We start from the raw sequence: 22,561 nt of genomic DNA, 5'->3' as shown, positions 1-22,561 counted from the left end.
CCATAAGTCTTATTTTATATTCCAAAAATCTTACTCAGAACTTCAATAGTATATCTGCTGTTTGAAGCCTGAGTGGAGCCGACATCCAGTGTGGATTACAAAAAGCTATTTACACAATTATTTTAATTTAACAAATAAAGGTTTTTTTCTGTGTATGCAAGTGTATTAAATTAGTAAGTACCACACATCTAATTATTCAATACAGAACTTGCCATGTTGAGTCCCTGAGATAAGTTAATCATTCTTTTATTATTCTCTAATTAAAAACACAAAAACGCTGAATTTCCAACACTAAAGCCAGGTTGATGCAGGGCGGAACGTTTGATCTGGTTACATTTTCAACACGGGCACTTTTGCAACGGACCAAAGCCAAGTGTCAGGCGAAATGGAAGAGTAAGAATTTTTTCTTTTTTAATTATTTTAACCCTAGAATTTAATACAATGAGTTTGTTAATCGGCAGGTATTTATTGTTTATTAATGTAGCCAAACAGTATGGTTAAATGTACAACAGCTACGTCTTTGTCGCAGTTTCCGGTTAGTTTATTGACCGAGCTGTGGGAAGCAGACTGCAGAGGCACACTGTCAGGTCTCTGGGACTGCAAAAGAAAAGCGCTAAATTGTTCTCTGTCCTTTAATAATAATAATAAGACACTCTGAAGGTGAATAAGTCCTTAAGTTCTATTCTTAAGTTCTTATTTGAGGCATTAAGTCATTGAGGGTAATGATATACTGTTTTTCTTCTGTCTTCTGTGTCATTTCACTGATAATAGACGTATAAATTAAATATGTTTGCATTTTGTCGGCCTACTCTTGGTTGAACACTACTTTGTGGTTTTGTAAAATTGCAATATGTGTTTAAAAATATTTTCAGACATTTTATACACAAACAAACAAAAAAATTAAGAAAATGCTTAAAAGATCAATTGATATGAAAAAATGATTAGATAGATCTACTTTGAAAAATAAATAAATCAATCAAAGCAGCATATACACTTTGTAAAGTGCACCTAGCCTTCTTTATTTGTCTCTGTGTGTCTATCTAAATCTCAGTTTCCTTTTAATCATAATCACTTTTCTTATTTTTATGTAATCAAACTAGTCGAATGTCCACCATCCATCTTTTAGGGATGGGGAAAAAATTTGATACAGCATAGTATCACTGGCACTGTGTGGCAATATCGTATCATCACACAGTGCCAAGTATCGATCTTTTAAATGTATACATTATTAATATTACAAATACAAATGAAATTATAGGTGGCCTATGAGAATAATATAATCAATTCCATTTTCAGTCCACTAGATACATTTTGCTGCTGCCAAAAAATGGCTGAAGTGCGAAGAACAGACTGAAAACTTTGTCTTATTAGATCAAACAGATGTTGACAAAGTTTATCACAATGTTCAGCATATCGAGACATATTTCAAATTGCAATAATATTGTGTCATGACTTAAGTTGTGATCATATCATATTGTGGATCCTCTTGTGATTCACAGCCCTTCCGTCTTTGGGAACACATTTCACAGTCTTCATTCAGTGACTGGAAGTGAAGACAGTGACATCTGGTTAAAAGCTCCAAAAGATAAAAAGTTGGCCTTTTCATCTTAGATTATTTGTTTACATAAACAGTTTGTAAAGACAAAGAACGAGACTGTGTTTAAACTTCTTTTCAGGAAAAACGCTAACGCTGCTATGCTCAGTAACCATGAGGTAACGTGTTATGGCTCAGTGCTTTACATAAATCTTTTTGTAGTGTCCATTAAAGAGATAATAATAATGTAGTGTTGCTTCAGACTTGTCTGTCTGTGTGTTTCTCAAGTGTTCAAACTCCTGATGGACCTGAAGGAACAGAGGAAGGACAGCGGGAGGAACAAACACAGCATCAGGCAGCAGAACCTCAACACCATCATGTATGAAGTCGGCACACATCCTCTCCCTCTCTTAGCTCACTTCAATCTGCTCTGTGTGCCTGTGTTGTCACCTTTACACTTTTGCAGCAGCATGCCCACGGTTTCCTCTGACCTTTCCACACAGACGCTGAAGTATCTGTCAAAGACGCCCTGCTGCAGGCAGAGTCCAGAGATCGTTAAAGAATTCCTCACCACCATGATGCCTCACAAAGTCAGTGATATCTCACAAACGTACAGATGTTATCATTCGTGTTTTAATTTGAAAGTTAAAGATTACACAAGATGCGCAGTATTATTGTGCTGCTCCATACACCAAGTATTCATTGATATTTTCATTTTTCTATCAGGGCAGAAAAACTGCAGCTACTGAACCACTGGCCACAGACAGCAGTGGAAATTCAGCTAGTGAGTGTTTTACATTACCTCTCTTTATCTCTTCTTCACTACTGGTGTACATTGCCATGATTCTTTCACACATTTTCATTGTAGGGTTTTATACCCTCCTGAGACCTGAACTTTTTGCATTTTTAATATCTCCTAATTATATGGGATCAGAAGGATCTGATAAGAATAAAAAACTAAGAATTGTCTTTGAACAGGAAGTAGTTTTTGAACTAAACGATGTCATCATATGGGGACATTGAGTTTATTTTTAATAGCCACAGGTGTGTAATATATAGTAGTATGTAACAGTTAATTTAAATGTCTGAACATTGTTCATTTTGTACCTGTATGAATTTCCTTTGCCCCATACTCCAAGCTAGGATTGTCCTTTTTTTATCTTTAGCAACAGTCTGTCTCACCTAACTGGCCTGTGTGAAATGCTGCAATGATAAAGTCCCACTGTCCTCAAACAAATACTTCCTGATTAACAGCGTCTTAGCTCATTACTGTTGCTAAAATTGGTCAAATTTGTTGCCATATCAAGCTACAAACATTATCAAGCATAAATAAACAAGTTTCAACTAAAAAAATTGCTCCGGTTTTGGACCTTGCTCAATTTTATGTTGGGATCAGCTGCAGACTGATTTGGCAGACTTGACTGCCATCTTGTTTTTACATGTACTAGTGTATTGTGCTTTTGCTACTCTAGATGGCACAAAAAGTGTCCACAAACGAGGACAGCAGGTCTAAGTTAAGTAGAATGGAGAAAAAGGTGCAGCAAATCCAAAATGTGAAGTATAAGATAAGATAAGATAAGTAAGATAAACCTTTATTGTCTGTCACAAGTAACAGAAATTCATCTTTGGCAAGCTCCGCAATAAAATAGAAAAGGAGACACAAAACACAATAGACATTATACAAGATATACAACAAAGCAGTGTATCTGGGTGGGACTTCAGTTGTTATTTTAAACTGCTGAGGGTGGTGATGGCAGTGGGAACAAAAGTTTTTTTGTATGTGTTCTTCCAGGAAAGTGGGACTTTGTACCGGCGACCTGATGGTAGTAGTTGGAAGGATGGGTGCAGGGGGTGGGTGGGGTCCTGTGTGATGGCGGTGGCTTTCCTGGTAACTGCCTGGGTGTAAAGTTCTGCGAGGGGGGTCTGTGGGGATCCAATTATTTTCCCAGCCTGTTTTGTTATGCGGGAAAGTTTTGTTTTTTGTGTGGTTGTGAGTGAATTGTACCAGGATGCCATATTGAGGGTGAGTACAGATTCTATCAGTGATTTGTAAACCATGGTTAGTGTGTCTGTACTGACATTGAAGGACCTGAGCTTCCTCAGCAGGTGGAAAAGCTGCTGAGCTTTCTTGTAGATGGAGTCCGTATGTGTGTTGAATGATAAGGCTGTGTCAATCTCAGTCCCCAGATATTTAAATGACTCAGCCTGTTCCACCAGCTGTCCGTTGATGCTGAGGGGCTGAAAAAGTGGAGCCTGTTGTGGGTCCACTGTTCCTCTGCTCCCACAGCACAGCTCCTTGGTTTTACTGATGTTGAGCTCAAGGGAGCTTTCCTGAAAAGTGCAGACCAGGTTGTTGACTGCCTGATGGTAGTCAGACAGTGCCTTGGTGTCGGTCACATGGGCCACTAAAGCCATGTCGTCCGCATACTTAAAAAGTGTCATTCCTTCACTGCTGCAGGAAATGTTGTTAGTGTAAGCAGAGAAGAGAATGGGAGATAAAACACAGCCTTGTGGAAGCCCGGTCTTTAAAAATAGTTTGTTAGATTTAAAACCGTTTTACCAGGACTTGCTGTGGCCTGTCCTACAGAAAACTCTTAATCCATAAAACCAGTGCAGGATGAACCTGAAGCTCCACAAGTTGATGCAGTAAAATGTTTGTGTTGACAGTGTTAAAAGCTGAGGAGAAATCCATAAATAAAATCCTGGTGTGGGGATGTACAGAGTTCAGCTGTTTGCCTACTGTGTCCAAAAGGTCAAACATGCATCCTCCACTCCACGTTTAGCCTTATAGGCAAACTGGAGTGGATCCAGCCCCTCTGCTACCATGCTGGAGAGGTGGGCGCACACAACTCTCTCCATGCATTTACATAGCACAGATGTTAGGGCAACTGGTCTAAAATCATTGAGGTCCTTAGCATGTGACTTTTTTGGGATTGGGATGATGGTGGATTCCTTCCAGTGGTGAGGTACCCAGCCAGAGTCCAGTAGCTGCTGGAAGAACTTGGCGAAGACCCCACTTAGCTGAGTAGAACAGGTTTTGAGCACCCTTCCTCTGAGCTTATCAGGGCCCGAGGCTTTATGTGGGTTCACTCTGCTAAAAATGGAGGTCACCGATTTCTCATCTATGGTGAGGGCCAGGTGGGATCGGCTCAGGCTGGGGGGGGGGGTCCCACTGGCTGATGTATTGAACCTGCTGAAGAAGGTGTTGAGTTGCTCTGCAAAGAAGGCGGGGTCCTGACAACTGATCCCTGCAGGTTTGGGGTCTCTTCCCATCATGATGTTCAACCCCTGCCATGCCTCCTTTGCATTTCCAGATGTTAGTTTCCGTTCAACTTTGTCTTCATAGTTGATTTTGGCCATTTTGGCCTTCCTCCTAAACTCCTTCTCCAGCTCCCTCACCCTGAGCTTATCACCCTCTAAAAATGCTTTTTTCTTGTGAACCAAGCACATTTTCATGTCTTTAGTAATCCACTGTTTATTATTTGGATGCAGAGTTATTTGCTTGGTGGGAGTGACATTGTCCTCACAGAATAGAATATAAGCAGTCAGAACATCAGACAAGGTGTTATAATCATCACCACAATCCTCAAAGAACAAGTCCCAGTCAGTTAGTTCAAAACACCCCCTCAGTGTTTCAGTGGCCTCTTCATTCCAGACCCTGATGGTTTTTGTTACTGGCATATCCCTTTTGAGTTTTGACCTGTACCTTGGCAATAACAATAATAATAATAATAATAAATTTTATTTGTTGGCGCCTTTCTGAGCACCCAAGGACACCTTACAATAAAAACATACAAAAATACCAATAATACAACATTAAAAATAGATAAAATACATGACAGAAAATTAAACCGGATAGGCAAGTCTGAACAGATGGGTTTTAAGCTGTGATTTAAATTGTCCAATGGAGTCAATCTGACGGATATGGGGGGGCAGAGAGTTCCAGAGTCTGGGTGCAGAGCAGCTGAAGGCTCTGCCACCCATAGTGGTCAGTTTGAAATTAGGGACAGACAGAAGAGCAGCTGAGCAGGAGTGTAGAGCACGGGTGGGGGTGTAAGGGTGGAGAAGGTCTGACAGGTATTGGGGGGCCAGGTTATGGAGAGCTTTGAATGTGAGGAGAAGGACTTTATATTGGATTCGCTGATGGACAGGTAGCCAGTGGAGCTGAATGAGGATGGGGGTGATGTGGTCGGTGGATTTGGTACGAGTGATGATTCTGGCAGCAGAGTTCTGGATGATTTGGAGACGATGGAGAAGTTTGTTGGGGAGACCAGTGAGGATTGAGTTGCAGTAAAGTGAAGTGACAAGTGCGTGGACCAGGACCTAGGTGTTGTGTCGGGTGAGAGATGGACGGAGTCTGGAGATGTTACATAAGTGCATGAAGGCAGCACGGGTAATGTTACTGATGTGGGGGGAAAAAGAAAGAACACTGTCCAATATGACACCGAGGCTTTTGACTTGGGAGGAGATATGGACCGGGTGACCGTCGATGGAAATATTGAAGGGATGAGTGTTGAAGAGTGTGGACCTTGTGCCGACGAGAAGGACTTCGCTTTTATTTCCATTTAGCTTGAGAAAGTTGTTTGTCATCCAGATGTTGATGGCCTGGAGACAGTCAGTGAGGGGGGGGGTGCTTGGTTTAGTGGAGATGTAAAGTTGTGTGTCATCGGCATAACAGTGAAAATGAATTCCAAAGTGACGGAGGATGTCACCAAGGGGGAGGATGTATATGATGAATAGAAGCGGTCCCAGCACTGATCCCTGCGGGACACCATGTGTAATGGATGATGGTTGTGAATGAACATTTTTCCCTTGAACAAACTGTTTCCTGTCAGATAGATATGAAGTGAACCATTGTAATGCAGTACCAGAGACCCCAGTGCCAGCTAGGCGTTCCAGGAGTATGGAGTGGGAGATGGTATCAAAGGCGGCACTGAGGTCGAGGAGGATGAGGATGGTGAGAAGGCCAGAATCTGCTGCCAGGAGGAGGTCATTGGTGATCTTGATTAAGGCTGTTTCTGTGCTGTGTTTTGGGCGGAAACTGGACTGGAATGATTCAAAAAGACTATTATTGTGCAGGTGGTTCTGGAGGTGGGTTGTTACTGCCTTTTCTAGGATCTTACAGATGAATGGGAGGTTGGAAATGGGCCGATAGTTATTATGGTCACTGGGATCAGAACCAGGTTTTTTAAGAACGGGAGTGATGGAAGCAGTCTTCAGTGATGGTGGAACAGTAGCAGTGGAAAGGGAGAAGTGAACTATGGATGTTATAATGGGTGAGACTGTTGGCAGACAGGCTTTAATTAAGGCAGTGGGGAGAAGATCAAGTGGGCAGGTAGAGTTCTTGGATGCCTTGATGAGCCTATTAATACATTCAGCAGATGGGAGTTGAAATGTGGACAGAGTGTTGGAGGGTGGAGGATCCAGGGTGTTCCACCGGGGGTAGGTGGCTTGCGTTGGTGCGGGAGTAGTCAGTTGTTGGTGGATGTTGACAATTTTTGAGTTGAAAAAGTCCAGAAACTCTTGACACTGTGAGGTGGAGATGAGGTGAGAGGGGGTTTCAGCTGGTTTGAGGAGTTTGTTGACAGTTGAAAATAAAATCCGGGTGTTGCTGTCAGCAGAGTTAATGATATGGGAATAGTAGGTGGACTTGGCTGTGTTGATGGCAGATTTGTAGGAAGTGAGATGGTCAAGATACATTTGCTGATGCACTACAAGACCGGTTTTCCTCACTAATCGCTCCAGCTGGCGACCCCGTGTTTTAAGCTGGCGAAGCTCCGGGGTGTACCAAAGGGAGGACCGAGTGAATGTAACTGTGCGGGTTTTCAGGGGGGCAAGTGTGTCATATTGGAGGTTGGCGTTATAGTGATCAACCAGTTCAGCAGTAGTGAGGGAGTGAGGGGAGCTGAAATGAGTGGAAGTGCTAATTAGACTGTTAAGCTCAGTGATATTAATATTCTTAAGGTTTCTGAAAGATATGGAGCGGTTCTGGATGGATTTTGAAAGTTGAAGATGAATATCAAAAATGACAAGCTTATGGTCAGAAATAGGAAGATCAACAGCACTAAGGTTACTTGGTGTGACTCCTGAACAGCAAACTAAATCGAGAATATGCCCTTTGTTGTGAGTTGGGAAATTAACAAATTGAACAAGGTCAAAACTATTGAGGGTAGAAATAAAATCTTTGACAGATGTTTCAGTGGGCTTATCAAGATGAATGTTAAAATCACCAGTTAAAATAACATTAGGAGACATAGCACAAAGATCAGCTAAAAGGGATGTGAGCTCACTAATGAAAATGGCAGAGGGTTTAGGAGGTCGATAAATAGTAACAATGAGGGTAGGTGTGGGGCCATTCAGCTGAGCAGCCAGGACTTCAAAGGAGGACGGCTCTGTCACTGGGACAGGCGTGATTTTTAAGTTCTCGCGATAGATCAGCGTGAGACCGCCCCCTCTACCGGAAGAACGTGATTTGCAGATGTAAACAAACCCAGGTGGTAGTGTTTGATTCAGGTGGAAAAAGTCATTCGGCTGTTGCCATGTTTCCGTGAGACATATAAATTCCAGTTCTAAATCCGTGATGGATTCGGAGATAAGTGGTGCTTTGTTAGCGGACATTGAAGGTAGAGAATTTAAAACAGTTGGAGGGAAAAAGCTCCGCCATCCTGGGAAGAGAAGCCAACACGTTATGGTTAGCAGATCTACCGGCGTTTCCAGCCTTGTGCTGCCGGCGTGGATCCCTCGACCAGAAGGATCGGATGGAACCGCTGTCATCGAAGTAGAAGTTCCTGCGGGATCCACGGTGGTTGTACCTCGGACGTCGGAGAATGTCCCGGTGGACGAGTAGGCTGGCTGGTAGCTCATACCGTGACCGAAGCCGGTGGATTTCATCAGCTGAGTATGTCAGTCATGGCAGAGCAGTTATGATGGTGGAGGACAAGACAATCCATAACAGCAGCTTGAGTATCCACATTGTAGCAGTGCCGTAACAGGAGAGACCAGGAAGCGGTGGTGAGGAGCATGCACGCCAGGACGCCAAACTCAGAAAGGTCCCGTTCGCAGCAAGTGAGATTCCTCAGTGGCTGACAGATGATCGTAATAATATGAGCCAGGTAACTGATATAAAACACTGATACCACTGGTAGAGGCAGTTTAGCAGGCATCAAAAGGTGTTAAATAAGTAAAAAGTAAAAAAGAGAGCCGGTGAGCAGCGGCAGCCAAACGCGCCAGTGTTCACTCACGTCATTGCAACATCGTCATTTCAACAACATTAAAGCTATAGTGCGTAACTTCTACATGTCTGTAAATGTCCGTTTCACCCAAGCCACGACTAGAGGAGATGACACAATGCCAATTCAGCCGATCGGCTCCTCTCCTAACAGAATACCATTATGATCTGATCGACCAATAGGAGGGCGGGATTTTGAATTGTATGCATCAGGTATATTCCCATAGCATAAGTCCAGTATATTTTGCATCCTTGTGGGGACTGTGACATATTGCTCCAGATTGGGCAGCTGTGTGGAGATGTCACATCTATTAAAATCCCCCAGTAGAAATACTGGTTGGTCACCAGTCCTATTGGCAGCTCTGTTATAACAGTCTGCTATGTGCTCTGCGGCCAGAGTAAAGGGTGTTTCAGTGGCCAAGGGTCTCAGGAGGATATACAAAGACGCGTTTAAAGGATAAGTCTGGTGATATTTTTTCTTTTTGTTAACATATCCCACACAAAGTCCAAGCCCAATGATAAAGTGATCCAGGTGACATTTTTACTTCATTACAGTGAACAGGAGCAGTTTTCTTTGAGTCAGTCACACATACACAACCTGCTGCTAAAAAATACACTCATTAGAGCACCAAATGTATATTCATGTGCAGGTGAAAATACTCCCCAACAAATGCACTTTTTACTCCTGTTTGAGAAATGTTTTTAAAAATTACAGCTGTCCAGTAAAATACATAAACATGAAACTGTATGTTTGTGATTTGTTTTAGAATGGGCTTAGGGCTAAGTGCCTCAGACAAGGAAGGAGACTACTGAGAAATGGACTGCTAGTTTTTTTTTTTTTTCATGGGATTTGTTGACAAGCAGAAAAATATAGTATAATGCCAGCCTTGTCCTTTAAGACAGTGGTTCCCAAATGGTGGGTCACGGTCCAAAAGTGGGTCATGGGTCCATTCTGAATGGACCAAAACTCACAAACACATCAAGTTTGTTAAAAAATACACTTTATTTTTTAAGTTCATTGGATTTCTGGCATTTTATTTTGAAGTGCCGTTTCTTGCTGTAGAGTGAGTCAATAATGGACAGCTACTTGAAGTATGATGCTGAATGTATTGAACTGTGTGGACCTTGAACTAATGACTGAAGAGAAATCTGGACTCCATGGCTGGACCAGTTGGGAACCAATGCTTTAAGACTCTGTAGTTACAATACATAGGCCAAGTTTTATTTCTGACCAACTAAATTTGTGCCACTGTTTCCAGCAAATGCAGAGATGGATGAAGCCGCTGAACAGTCATGACACAGTGACGGGCCAGAAATGCCCAACAGGTGGAGAACTGGCCTGGTTCCCTTTGCCTATGATGCAAAATGGCTTTTACGTGTGCCATTTTGCATCACAGTTTGAACTGAACAACATGCTGACAGAGTGAAGCACAATGGCGTCCTGGCTCATTACCATTAAAATGACTCATTGAATGACTCACATTAAGGTGGATCATTTAATGAACAGAGGAAGATTGTTTTTGTATTTACATGCACATGCTTTCATAAGAACAGGTTTTCAGACTGTGAGTCACTCATGTGTTGTTTTGCATCTGACTGGTCTAATTTGTATTTCACATCAGATAATGTTCATCGTAGGAATACAACATATATATCAACTCACGAGAGGGGTTACAAAGAGGGCATTGATTGGCGTTGATTCATTAATAAAATGAATATCCAGCAAACCATTCCTGTCATAATGTTTTAAAAGACGGTGTTAAATGAATGTAATAGAGATGTTAAACGATCACAGTGCTAATTTCCTGGTTAGTTGACGACAGGTTCTCAAAGGCCACGCCCACCACACCTGTCTCTATCACCAGTTAATCTCGCACAAATTTGTCATACGTGGCACTCGTCCCTTCAAACTGGGTGTTTACCATTTTCCGTGAAGCTGTGACAACTGAAGCTGCGTTCGGGTATGTTTCTCATGAGTTCTGGTAATGGTGTTCTTAAATAAGCTAAATTAGCTACGTAAAATAAGTTGTTATATGATGTGGGAACATATTTTATTTATTTTACTCTTAATTTTAACATCTTAATTTGACAAATCAGATATAGCATGTCTCGACAGTCCTCAATGTATAACGTTACTGTGAGCAAATAATGACAAATCACTGATATATGACGTTGCAGATATTAAAATGAAATAAGTAACATTAGGTGTCTCCTGTAAGCATACAAAAGTCAGTGGATTGTGTGTTATATACACTGTTCTTTATTTGGTTATATGATATACCGTTCTTATATCAATTTATGAAAATGGGCATTAGCCTATGGTTTAAATTAGGCTTCGTTTTGTGTCATTAGATTGAGGGGGGTATTTTTCCCAACAACAAAAGACATGCACAAACTTGTTGGATAATGAGATGGAATCATGCCACACCCTAGTATGCATGAATCGCTTGATGATTACCTAATGCTGCATTCCAGGCAAGTTTCTGAGCCCGTAAGTCACCACTTCAAGTCATGACTCACGACTTCATAGCCAGTGGCGTAATAGGCCCCAGTGCACACTATTATGAGGAGCCCTATTACACCCTAGTTACAAGTTATGAAGCGCACACACACACACACACACACACACACACACACACACTTATTATTAGTTTAACTTGATAGTTTTTTATTGGTAAATTATAGTTTTTTAAATAGTTTATGTAGAGTAAGTTTATAATTTGTTATAGATTGACACTGTTTTACAAAACCAGAAAACCATGATGGAGATGGGTTTGCCTTATTCAGGGCACGTTTAAATGTGAGTTCTTCTTTGAACACTTTGAACTGTCAAACCAACATGGCGGACCGTGCGGGGTTTATGTTTGTTTACGATCACTTCTGTCACCAAAGGTGCCGGTTCTTTGCTCATTTGAGCGAAACGGAGGAGGAAAAACAGCGCACAAGGTCACAGATGCTATTATACTTTTTATTTTACGTTATCTGTGTGTTTGGAAATGTATTTTGTATTGATTTATTCTTGCACTAGAAACCAGCTGTTAGAGCGGCTGCCAATAATGCGTTAACATTAGGGTTATTTTATGTCTATTTCTCACCATGTATCACCTGCATCAACACCGCATCCATAGGGCTGCCATTGTTGTTAAGAGGAGTAAGGTAATTGGTTTAGAGGGCTGTGTGATGTCAGAAACCGTAACTGGGAGTACATCGATCTGGTACGAGTTCACGGGTGGGAAGTTACGGGTTTGACTGCCGTTCCAGTGCACTTTCACGGGTTACAGGTTGTGAAAACACGAGTTACGGGTTGCCTGGAACGCAGCACTACATTTCTTTTTGTTATGTGTGTGTGTGTGTCTGTGTGTCTGTGTGTGTGTGTGTGTTTTAGGAAAGTGAATCTCAATAACTGTCATATTGATATGACAACACTGAGTGATAATTACATGTGTGCTGTAAGTCATTTCAGATTAACCATATTTCTTTGCCTTTTCCTCAGGGTAGTATCCCACACCATCATCTTCCATATCTAATGCATCGTTAAAATTCATCTGGAAACATCACATAAAAATGGAACCAAAGTTGAGCCCCACAAGTGATGGCCCAATGGACAAATTTGTCAAGGTAGCAATTTTCTGCTGTATAATGATATGTACACTCAAATCTTGTCAGTGTCATTTAAGCAGTATCACATTAATTACATACTTTTACTACAACATTTTGGTTTGCCAGACTACTAATTTATATGGGTTTGTAAAGTTCATCTAGCTATGTATATCTTATTGAGGAAGTGAATGAGACTGTCAGCAGTCTTAAATGTTCACGCCTTAATATGCATTGCTAACGTCTCTGTGTGTCAGCCCTGTGATAAACTGGCGAACCCTGCAGAGAGTACCTCGCCTCTTGCCCAGAGTCCGCAGGCATCGGTTTCTGTCCCTCGCGAGCCTCTGGATGAACAGGTATAGCTAAGAGATGGATGCTTTGAGAGTGGTATAGTTTTAACATGTTTTAACTGTTTTATTTTGATTAAATGATAAAATGAAGTGAGACTTAATTTTGTTTCATTTCTAGGAAGAGGAGCCAGATGAAAGCTACTCTCTCCACTGGCGCTGGGGTAACAACAATTTCAAAGAGCGCGGTAAAGGAAGAACTGTCGAGGACTGGCTGAAGAGAAATTCAGAATTTAGAGGAATTGCAAAAAAGAACGAAAACAAAGAGCTTGTTATAGAAAGATGTGGAAAAGCTATCAGTTCACACTTTCCCTGTAGCTTGACTGAAAATGATCAACTGACTGTCAAGTTTATCAAAGCTGTAGATCACACAAACCAATCGGTTAGTGGTTCTGTTCATCCTCAAAGAAAGAGGCCATCTGGCGAGCTTCTTATGTTTCATCTATGGATAAGGGGAGGCAAAAATGTAGTGAATATAATGAGAAACCCGGCACTAAAAACAGACTTTTGTGAAATGACTGTTTATGCATACAGAGGCGAAAAAGTGAGGGAAGCTCTGAAAAGAGATGGCCGTTTAAAGGATTTTGTATTCGAAAAGAACTGTGTGCTCTCTGACACGAGCACTAAAGCAAACACTGGGATGTCGAGCCTTGTTGATGATCTTGATGGTCAAACTTTCAAGATCATATTGCTCCATAAGTCTAGTCCACCAGAAAGTCAGCCCGACAGTCAGGATGATGCTTACATGATGCAAAATGAAGCCAAGCAGTCCATCACAACCGAGTCAGTGAAAGACAACATACCAAAACAGAACCCAAATCTAAATGGTAACATGGCACCAGAAAACATATGGCGTGAAATACCCAATTCAAAACAAATGCAGTGCCACCTGTCTTCTCAGTTTCAGGATGCGGTAAAAGGAAAGACAACGCTGCAAGGATCTGAGCTCTCTTGTATCCAGAATCTCTTACGCGTAGAGTTTGGAAAAAACATTCAAACATGCAGGGAAGTGAAAACAATGAAGACACTGATGAATCTCAGTGACTCTATTTGTCAGGTCAGAATAAATGACAGACCAGCAGGGAGTGGTTTTCTCCTATTTGGCAGGTTTGTCCTCACAAATGCTCATGTAGTTAAAGACATTTATGATGAGCACAATGGGCAACTGAATGAGAGAGTCACTGTCCATTTCTCTTTCGAAAGTCTAAACTCCATGGAGTCAGGAGTAGCAGTTCAAGAGGTTGTTGGATTTGAATACGGTTTTGATGTGTCAAACTACGAGTGTGACTTGGCGTTGTTGAGGGTCTGTACTGATCAGACATTACCTGATGGTCTGATAAACCACATTGGACTTCTTCCCCACAGTGGTGGGATCTGCATTATTGGGCATCCTCATGGTGGTGTGAAAAAGATAGATCCATGCTTGATTATTCCGACTGAAAACCGAACCCAGGTAGTAGAGAGGCATCACAGTGAAAATCCAGCAGGCGTTCAGCCGGAAACCCCTCACTACAGTGAGAACCAACAGCCCATTCAGATGATTACTCAGCGGTTCTTTGAGGATGTGACAAAACATGTGCAACATAACAGACAGGCTTTAACTTACGAGTCTTGCTTTTATTTTGGCTCATCTGGCTCTCCTGTCTTTGACGAGCACTGCAATGTAGTTGCAATGCATTCGGGCGGATATGTCTACCACAATGTAAGAGGTCAAAGGCAGAGTGTCATAGAGTATGCCCATCCTTTGTCCTTCATTAAGGAACGCATCTTTGTCCAAATGATGAAAAGAACAAGGCCCGATGTGTTAGCAGAGTACAAGGCTTACCAGTATAAAGAAACTGGTAGAAAGCAGAAATCTCACAGCATTTAAAAATGCAGTCAACAATTCACTGGCCACAGGTGAAGAGAGTCTGAAGACATTCTTTAAATTCTACTCTCAGAGAGAGGAACCTGTCCCAATGGACATTGATGAAGCGAACACAGTCTAAGTGCTGACAGAAGATACAGTGTGAGCAGTTTTAGCAGTGAGCAACAGAGCATGTCATGTCTGGTTTCATACTCTGGTTTTCATACACTACTACTTGTTGTTTAACACCTGAGGAGTGCAGTGACTGGGTGAAAGATCTCAGGCAAAATCTTATGTTATAATTGTTTTAAGTAACCATAATCAATCAGTTTTAAGATAAAGGTAACCAGGTTCTTCATAGTCATTTTTAGCCACGTTTGTACCTGTAAATGCTCCTTTTAGTCAGTAAGACTGCAAAATCTTTGTTCAGTTACTGACAAATCACTGACAGTTGGTTCAGTGCATGTCTTAATGAGTCTCTGTGTGAGGAATGTTTGGTTTTAAGAAATGATATAAAAATTAAGTCATGAGATTTGTTTTAACTCAAATATTATCAGTGTGAAAGACGTGTTGTATGCTTTTTGATATTCTGTCTTTATACCATTTTAAGATTTTGATTTCTTTTTTTTTTTTTTTTTTGAGAAATACATTGCATTTAAAAACAATTGTACAATATTGGATATTGTGAAATCTGTCATTGGCTGAATATTCCTGTCTTGGAAATGTCTCTTTAAAATGAGAATTGGGATTTTGAAGGAATCTAGCCTGGTAAAATATGTCTTGGGAGACAAAAACTCAGTTATCATAAATAAATAATGAATTTAACAAAAAAAAAAATCCAATAAAGTGATTTTCTGATATTTGGATTTTGATTGTGTATTCTTTGCTCTTATGGACAGCATAAATGTATGAATGAGAGAATGTGTCACCTTGAATATCTGTGACACTGATTTTGAGATAAATGAACAAGAGTGACACCAACTGAATATAATGTCTTAATGTTATGTGCAGTTTGATGCTTTATTCTTTATCTGGATCTCCATAAACTCACTCAGTGTGGTCGTTGTGTCTTCATTAGAGTTCACATCATGGAAAAAGTTTTAAAAAGCATAAACTAGTCTGTATGAAACAAGGAGAAGGCAGCACAAACCCAACATAACAGAGGTGAGGTTGAATAATTCTGAATTAAGAAAAAGAAAAAGGTGTTTAACAGTCTAACACAAGCATGGACACAAAAAGTGAGAACAATGACGACATTTTTAACAAGCTGCGGGGACCAGGACGTCACCACGGCTGTACAGTTACAAGATTAATTATGATTTCAGACACTTAATCTGGTTAAATTAAAATCGCACAGTGACGAGCATCAGTCTGACTCTCTGATCAAAAGCCTCACACAGATCCTCGGCTGACAGTCTGCCGTCTGAACACAATGAGCTGAATCCAGGTTGGACCACAAGAAGATGTCATCACTGCTGAACAATTATGAGATTAAGTGTGATTTAATCCACTTATAAAGCTAATCCTGCTTTGTCCGCGCAGCCTGCAGGCTAATGATCAGACTCATTATGAGGATGTCAGTGTTCGGCTGAAGTGCTGTCCACTGGTGTGTACGTCGCCCCGGGCTGCACCACTTCTGTCCTTAATAACATGAATGTGAATGTGTTAACTGAGGTTAAGCACCAAACCTCAGGTACGAGCCTGGAGACAAAGGAAACACCACCTGCTGTTCATCATCATTATTATTAGTCTGTATTAATAAGAATAAAATCTCCTCTGTCAGACTTTCAGCACTGGCCTGCTCCCCTGAGACTGTTTCCTGAAGGTGGAGATGAACAGGTTCAGAGCTGCTGATGAGATTTAAAAATAGTGTGAGGTGGTTACCATGGTTAGCTTAAAGATGGTGATGATGTAATATTAACAAACACCACAGACTGCAGCTGTCCACAGGCCTGCATCTCATCACACAACATGTCCAACAGGGCAGGAGTCTTACAGTGAATCCACAGCAGGTGGGCTGAACATCATTAAGAAAGAATGGGACTTGACCTTTTCTGTCTGAGTTTCACTTCCGTCACACAGTACCAGAAAAGCCGTCCTTTCACGTTGGCGTCAGGGGGAAACACGGTGGGACAATAACATGAGTTAAGGGGGCAAATGTCAAGAATGGTGGTGGATGGGTCAAACAACCACCGACTTTCACCCAGGAGGCCGGTGTTCACTTCCTGTAAGATTGTGAAGCCAAACCCTGTTCTTTTTTCCTAAACCCAACCACGTGTGTGTGTTGGCTAAACATAACCACATGTGTGTGTGTGTTGGCTAAACGTAACCACGTGTGTGTGTTGGCTAAATGTAAGCACGTGTGTGTGTGTGTTGGCTAAACATAACCACATGTGTGTGTGTGTTGGCTAAACGTAAGCACGTGTGTGTGTTGGCTAAACGTCACAAACATCAGTTGGTGGTGTTGTACCGACGTAGTGCTTTTATTTTGAAAGAGACTGTATGCAAACTGTACATTTCCTGTGAAAACAGAAGTGTATTTTGAAAACAGACAATGCATGTAACAGGCTGAAGTTGACACGGCGTCCCAGAACGTCAACAACCAACACACCCAGGGTACCTTGGACGTCATATGTGGACGTGGAAAGTCCATGACCAAACGTGGACACGTGACGAGGTCACTCCATACTTACATCACATTAAAAACCCACAGAACTAATGGGACGACATCCAGAGGAGATGGTCTTGTACCAAGAAGACAAAATAATTTTGGCCGAACAAATTTTTCTGTCAAAGTCTGTCAATACTGTAACAATATACCAAAACACATAAGAAACGGTGTAACTACCATTCCTTCCCCATAACATTAAGTAAAAAAAAAAAAAAAGTGTGTGCGTCCTCAAGTTGATGTCAAGAACTTTATGATTTTGTGTGTTGAAAAACTGACATTTTTGTAGCATGAAATTGTGATGTTTTATGTGTCAAGCTTGATTTTTTTCACATGTCGTCTAGTTGATGTTTGCGAGTCAAGAAGTTGATGTCTTCTGTGCTGTAAAGTTGATGTTTTGTATTTCATGAAGTTGATGATTTAGTCATCAAATTGATATTTTTGTGTGTCCTCAATTTGACCTTTTCCTGTGTCACGAAGTTAATGTTTTCATGCTCATGTTTTCATTTGTCTTTAAACTGATGCTTTGGTTTGTCTAGAAGTTGAAGTTTTTGTGTGTCGTAAATCAGTGAATGTCTTCTAAATGCTGTGCATGTGTTGTCAGGTTTTTCTTTTGTCTATTTGCAGTTTGTTGGGCTCTCAGGGCCACCGTACAAATGAGACCTCACAACCAAAACACTGACAAAAAAAATCTTCTTCCTTGTCAAAACCTGGCGCCTACATTACCCACAATGCAAAGTGACCACAGACAGTTGAATAAGAGATGTTGGAGTGTTATGCCAGTTAGCAGCTAATATGTCCTGCAGCAGAGATGATCAGCTGACTACAGAGGTCTGACTTCTTCTGTCTCCACACCCCCAGATTTTTTCCCATTATCAAACTTGTAGTCTTTACCTGAGGCTGACTCAAGTGACATCACTGGAGGACATTTATCAGACCTCACACAGCTCCCTCTGCAGACACTAAAGATTCTACACGACTTTAAAACACATGCAGAACTCCCCAACACCTGGCAGCATGCTTTTAGCTGAAAAACTGTGGGTGTAGACGCTATGAGGTGCGTCACTGATCACCTGTGTCTCTACAGCCGCATTCAGACATGCTGTTCTGGATGGTGCACATGTTGTTGGCTGGGATGAGAGGATGGAGAAGGAACGTACGCTGCTTTACAGAGTTCAGTGTCTTTAAACATTCAAACACAGAATATAGTCGACATCCTGATGCAGGGACTAAAAATAAGTACATTTATTCCTGATTATGTAAACGTACTCTGAGCCTGACATGTTTTCCTCTTAATCAAAAACACATGTACTCTTACACACACACACACACACACACACACGATCAGCTGTCTCACAGTCACTTCCTTTGGAGGCAGAACAATGATTTCGTCCCAAGAGGAGGAGTCCACTGAGATCTGATTAACACACACAGGGGAGGAAGAGGACGTGTGTGTTTTATTAAAGCAGAATAAAGGACACAGAGCGAACAGATGGATCCATACTGAGCCAGGATCACCAGCAAAACCAGTCAAACCAGTTCTGTTGGAGGCTAAAAGATCAGTTATTGACGGGAACCTGAACAGACAACTTTCTGATCAAAGATCTCCCACCTGGAAACACACGCTCCCCCTCCCTCCTCGTGTCATTAACTTTTAATAAATTGATTAATTCCCTCTCTCACTGCCGTCGCTCTATTCTCCTTCCTGAATCAGAACACGTTTCCAGGACACGCTAAGGCCACGCCGTGTCCCCGGAAACTACAACGGTTCTGACATGTCCTAATTTGGTCGTTGACACGTGTCCTAATTTGTCCGTTTGTCCGTGGAGGAGGAAGCTAATGACCAACCGCACAGCGACACATCAGCACCAGGAGAGTCAGTTTTATCAGTTCATGGTGACATTTGTGTCTCCAGTGTGGAAACGTCCGTCTCACACACACACACACACACACACACACACACACACACACACACACTGAGTGATTCTGATGGAGGGTTAGATAGATGAACCTTATAATCCACAGAGTGAGGAGGGCTCATTAAACTGTCGTGTTAATCTAACGAGTTTGGAATTAAAAGGCTCTATGCACGGCGAAAGACTCTCAGATATTATATTATACAGCTTTAAAGTTTTCACATCGTCGATATTAAAGCTGATACGTTCACCCAGAGAGTGATGGGGCCTGTTTGGACGGTTAACAGAGTCTTCAGAGATGAAAGAGAGCAGTATCTCACAGGAAACAAGCCTCATTTAGAGACTGACAGCTTTCACTTCAGCTCTAATGAACCCGACAGGTTGTGACAGAATCACAATCAGGTTTGTCGCCAAGCAGCTTTCACACACATGATATGTGTGAAGGTACCTTTAGTCTGTGTTGTTGTGTTGCAGCAGGAAAGTTTGGACAGGATTCAGAGAGCCTCTTTAGAGTGTGTCATTACTACAGCTCTACTTTTTCTTTACCCTGCAGCAGTGGGAAGAAAATTCTCCAGATCAGCTGGGAGGACAGATGCACTGACTTCAGTGTCCTTGAGGATGCCGATCCACCCACGCTGCACCTGATTCAGATGTTGGTGGGTTTTAGCCTCATAGATGAAGGTTGAAAGGGGCCTGCCGCACCTACTGCTGGGTATCAGCCCATTAAGTGGTGTGCATTACAAATGGTCACAGTTTTAGGGCTGCCTCCTAAAAGTTGGATTTTTTATGGATATTCAAATCATCAGTTGGTGACCCTTAAGTCAACTGAAATTTCTATGAGGACTCTCCAGGACCTGCACTCCTCCAGGACCCTGAGGATTCTCCAGAGCCTGTACGCCTCCGACTTGTATGCCTCCAGGACCCTGACGACTCTTTCAGAACATTATTCTCCAGGACCCTGAGGACTCAGTAGGGCCTGTAAACCTCCAGGACCCGGAGGACTCTGAGATGGGCAGGAGAGATTCCTCCCAACCCGGACACAAATCTTTGAAATGCTCCCCTCTGGCAGAAGGCTGCAGTCCATCAAGACCAAAACCTCACACTACAAGAGCAAGCTGGTCTGGGATCCCCACTGACCTGGACTCTCACAATCCACCAAGTTAAATTCCTTTAATATAAACAACCTACTTGCAATAAACCAGATTCTGATTCTCCTGATCCTTCATGCCCGACTCTTTACCCGCAGCGTCAGACAGGTTGTCGCGCCCCAGATGGTCAGAAGAAAAGCTATAAAGACAACATGAAGGCAAACATCTGCCACACTGACCTCAACATCTGGGGAACACACGTCATCCAACACGCTGACCTTGAGGAGCTGCACTCTGAGATGATAACCCCCACTTTACTGAGGAAGCTGAGCGCAGCCATGGAAAGGAAGAACAGCAACACAAAAGGCCGGAACCAAACCAACAACCTCTACCACAGACTGGTGCCTTCACTGCACCGAGACAGGAAGGTCTGTGATTGGCCCTGCTCCCACCTGAAGACCCACAAAGATCCAGATCCATACTGTGGTAATCAGGCTGCTGACTCCACCCACTAACCATCACACACCTGACTGAATTTAGTAAAGGAATTATATTAACATAGTCACACTTTAAACTGTCAAATAATCAAATACTAAAAATGGATAAAAGATTAGAAACATTCCTGACTGATCACAGAAGAAGACAAAGCACACAGAACCCCTCCGTCAGTGCTGTTTCAGTGTTGCAGTATAAATGTGCATAAATGTGTATATTAAGTCCTGTTTGCTGAGAAAGTCCTCAACCTCTGCCTCTCTTTAAACCCTCAGGATTAAGTGTAAATGCATCATCATCAAACTTTTGTTTTTTTCAGCTGCTGCCAGACTCTCTTTTATTCCAGCCACGATCGAAAAGCTCAGACTTTAATAAAACACATCAGCATGTGTGCTTCTCTCTGCACAGCACTTTACCTCCAACTGTACATCATGTCTGACCGCTAATCCATCATCTCAGCTGTATACGCTTCGGTCCTGAGTCTCCTCTGTTTGATCTCGCTATTTATATTACATGACCAATGTGCAGCTCTAACAGGCTTCACTCTTCAGTCTTTCCATCAGATGTTGAACCTGCTGCAGGGATTTGATCCCGTTCAGCCATGAGAGCATCAGTGAGGTCAAACACTGATGCTGATGATCAGCTCACAGCTCATCTCACAGATGCAGGACGGGCTGAGGTCAAGTTCTTTCACACCAAACTGAGAAACCATCTCTTCATGGAGCTGATATTATCATGTTGAAACAGGAAAATACAGAGCAAAGTACTCCTGAGAGGCAACGTGACAAAAAATTGCAGGCAACATTGGTCAAAACCTAAATATCTAAATATCTCCTATGTAAGACATATTATCTTCTAATATATGGAATATTATCTCTTATGTACAAGATATTATCCTCTATGTTTATGAGATATCTTCTAAGTTAGAAATATTATGTTCTACATATGAGATATTATCTTCCACATATGAGATATTATCTTCTACATTCGAGTTATTATCGTCCACATATGAGATATTATCTTCTACATATGAGATATTATCTTCCACATATGAGATATTATCTTCTACATATGAGATATTATCTCTTACCTAGATATGATCATATATTTCTCTTACATAAGAGATATTATTTCCTATGTGAATGAGATATTATCTTCCAAGTATGAGATTTTATCTTCTAAGTTTGAGATATTATCTTCTATATATGAAATATTATCTTCTACGTTTGAAATATTATCTTCTATGTTCGAGATATTATCTTCGAAATTAGAGATATTATCTTCTATATATGAGATATTATCTCCTACCTAGATATTATCATATATTTCTTTTACATAAGAGATATTATTTCCTATGTGAATGAGATATTATCTTCCACATGTGAGATATTATCTTCTACGTTCCAGATATTATCTTCGAAATTAGAGATATTATCTTCTACATATGAGATATTATCTCCTACCTAGATATTATCATATATTTCTTTTACATAAGAGATATTATCTCCTATGTGAATGAGATATTATCTTCCAAGTATGGGATTTTATCTTTTAAGTTTGAGATATTACCTTCTACATACAAGATATTATCTCCAACGTACAAGATATTATCCTCTACATATGAGATATTATCTGCTATGTAGAAGATATTATCTCCTACCTAGATACTATCTACCACGTATATGATATATCTTTTACATAAGAGATATTATCCACTACATGTATGAGATATTATCTGCAAACATATGGAATATTATCTCCTACGTGTACAAGATATTAACTCCTACATTTGAGATATCTTTTGCATAGGTGATATTATCTCCAACGTACAAGATATTATCTTCT

General features: G+C 41.3%; 2 protein-coding genes across 2 annotated transcripts in view; one reads left to right on the top strand and one right to left on the bottom strand.

Annotated features, from left to right (window-relative positions):
- Window positions 1-22,561, bottom strand: part of LOC117249410 (thyrotropin-releasing hormone-degrading ectoenzyme-like) — a 282,617-nt gene that overhangs the window by 168,012 nt on the left and 92,044 nt on the right. The gene's annotated exons all lie outside the window — the stretch shown is intronic.
- On the top strand, window positions 10,659-15,412 carry LOC144461797 (serine protease FAM111A-like). Its single transcript, XM_078165393.1, has 4 exons — window positions 10,659-10,723; window positions 12,256-12,380; window positions 12,617-12,715; window positions 12,828-15,412. The coding sequence occupies exons 2-4, from the start codon at window positions 12,327-12,329 to the stop codon at window positions 14,574-14,576; spliced, it is 1,902 nt and encodes a 633-aa protein (XP_078021519.1). The 5' UTR covers window positions 10,659-10,723; window positions 12,256-12,326; the 3' UTR covers window positions 14,577-15,412.

The sequence above is a fragment of the Epinephelus lanceolatus genome, chromosome 23 (assembly GCF_041903045.1).
Source record: "Epinephelus lanceolatus isolate andai-2023 chromosome 23, ASM4190304v1, whole genome shotgun sequence".
NCBI classification, from domain to species: Eukaryota; Metazoa; Chordata; class Actinopteri; order Perciformes; family Serranidae; genus Epinephelus; species Epinephelus lanceolatus.
Note: the sequence above shows the minus strand (reverse complement) of the source record. Positions and strands in the feature narration are given on the sequence as shown.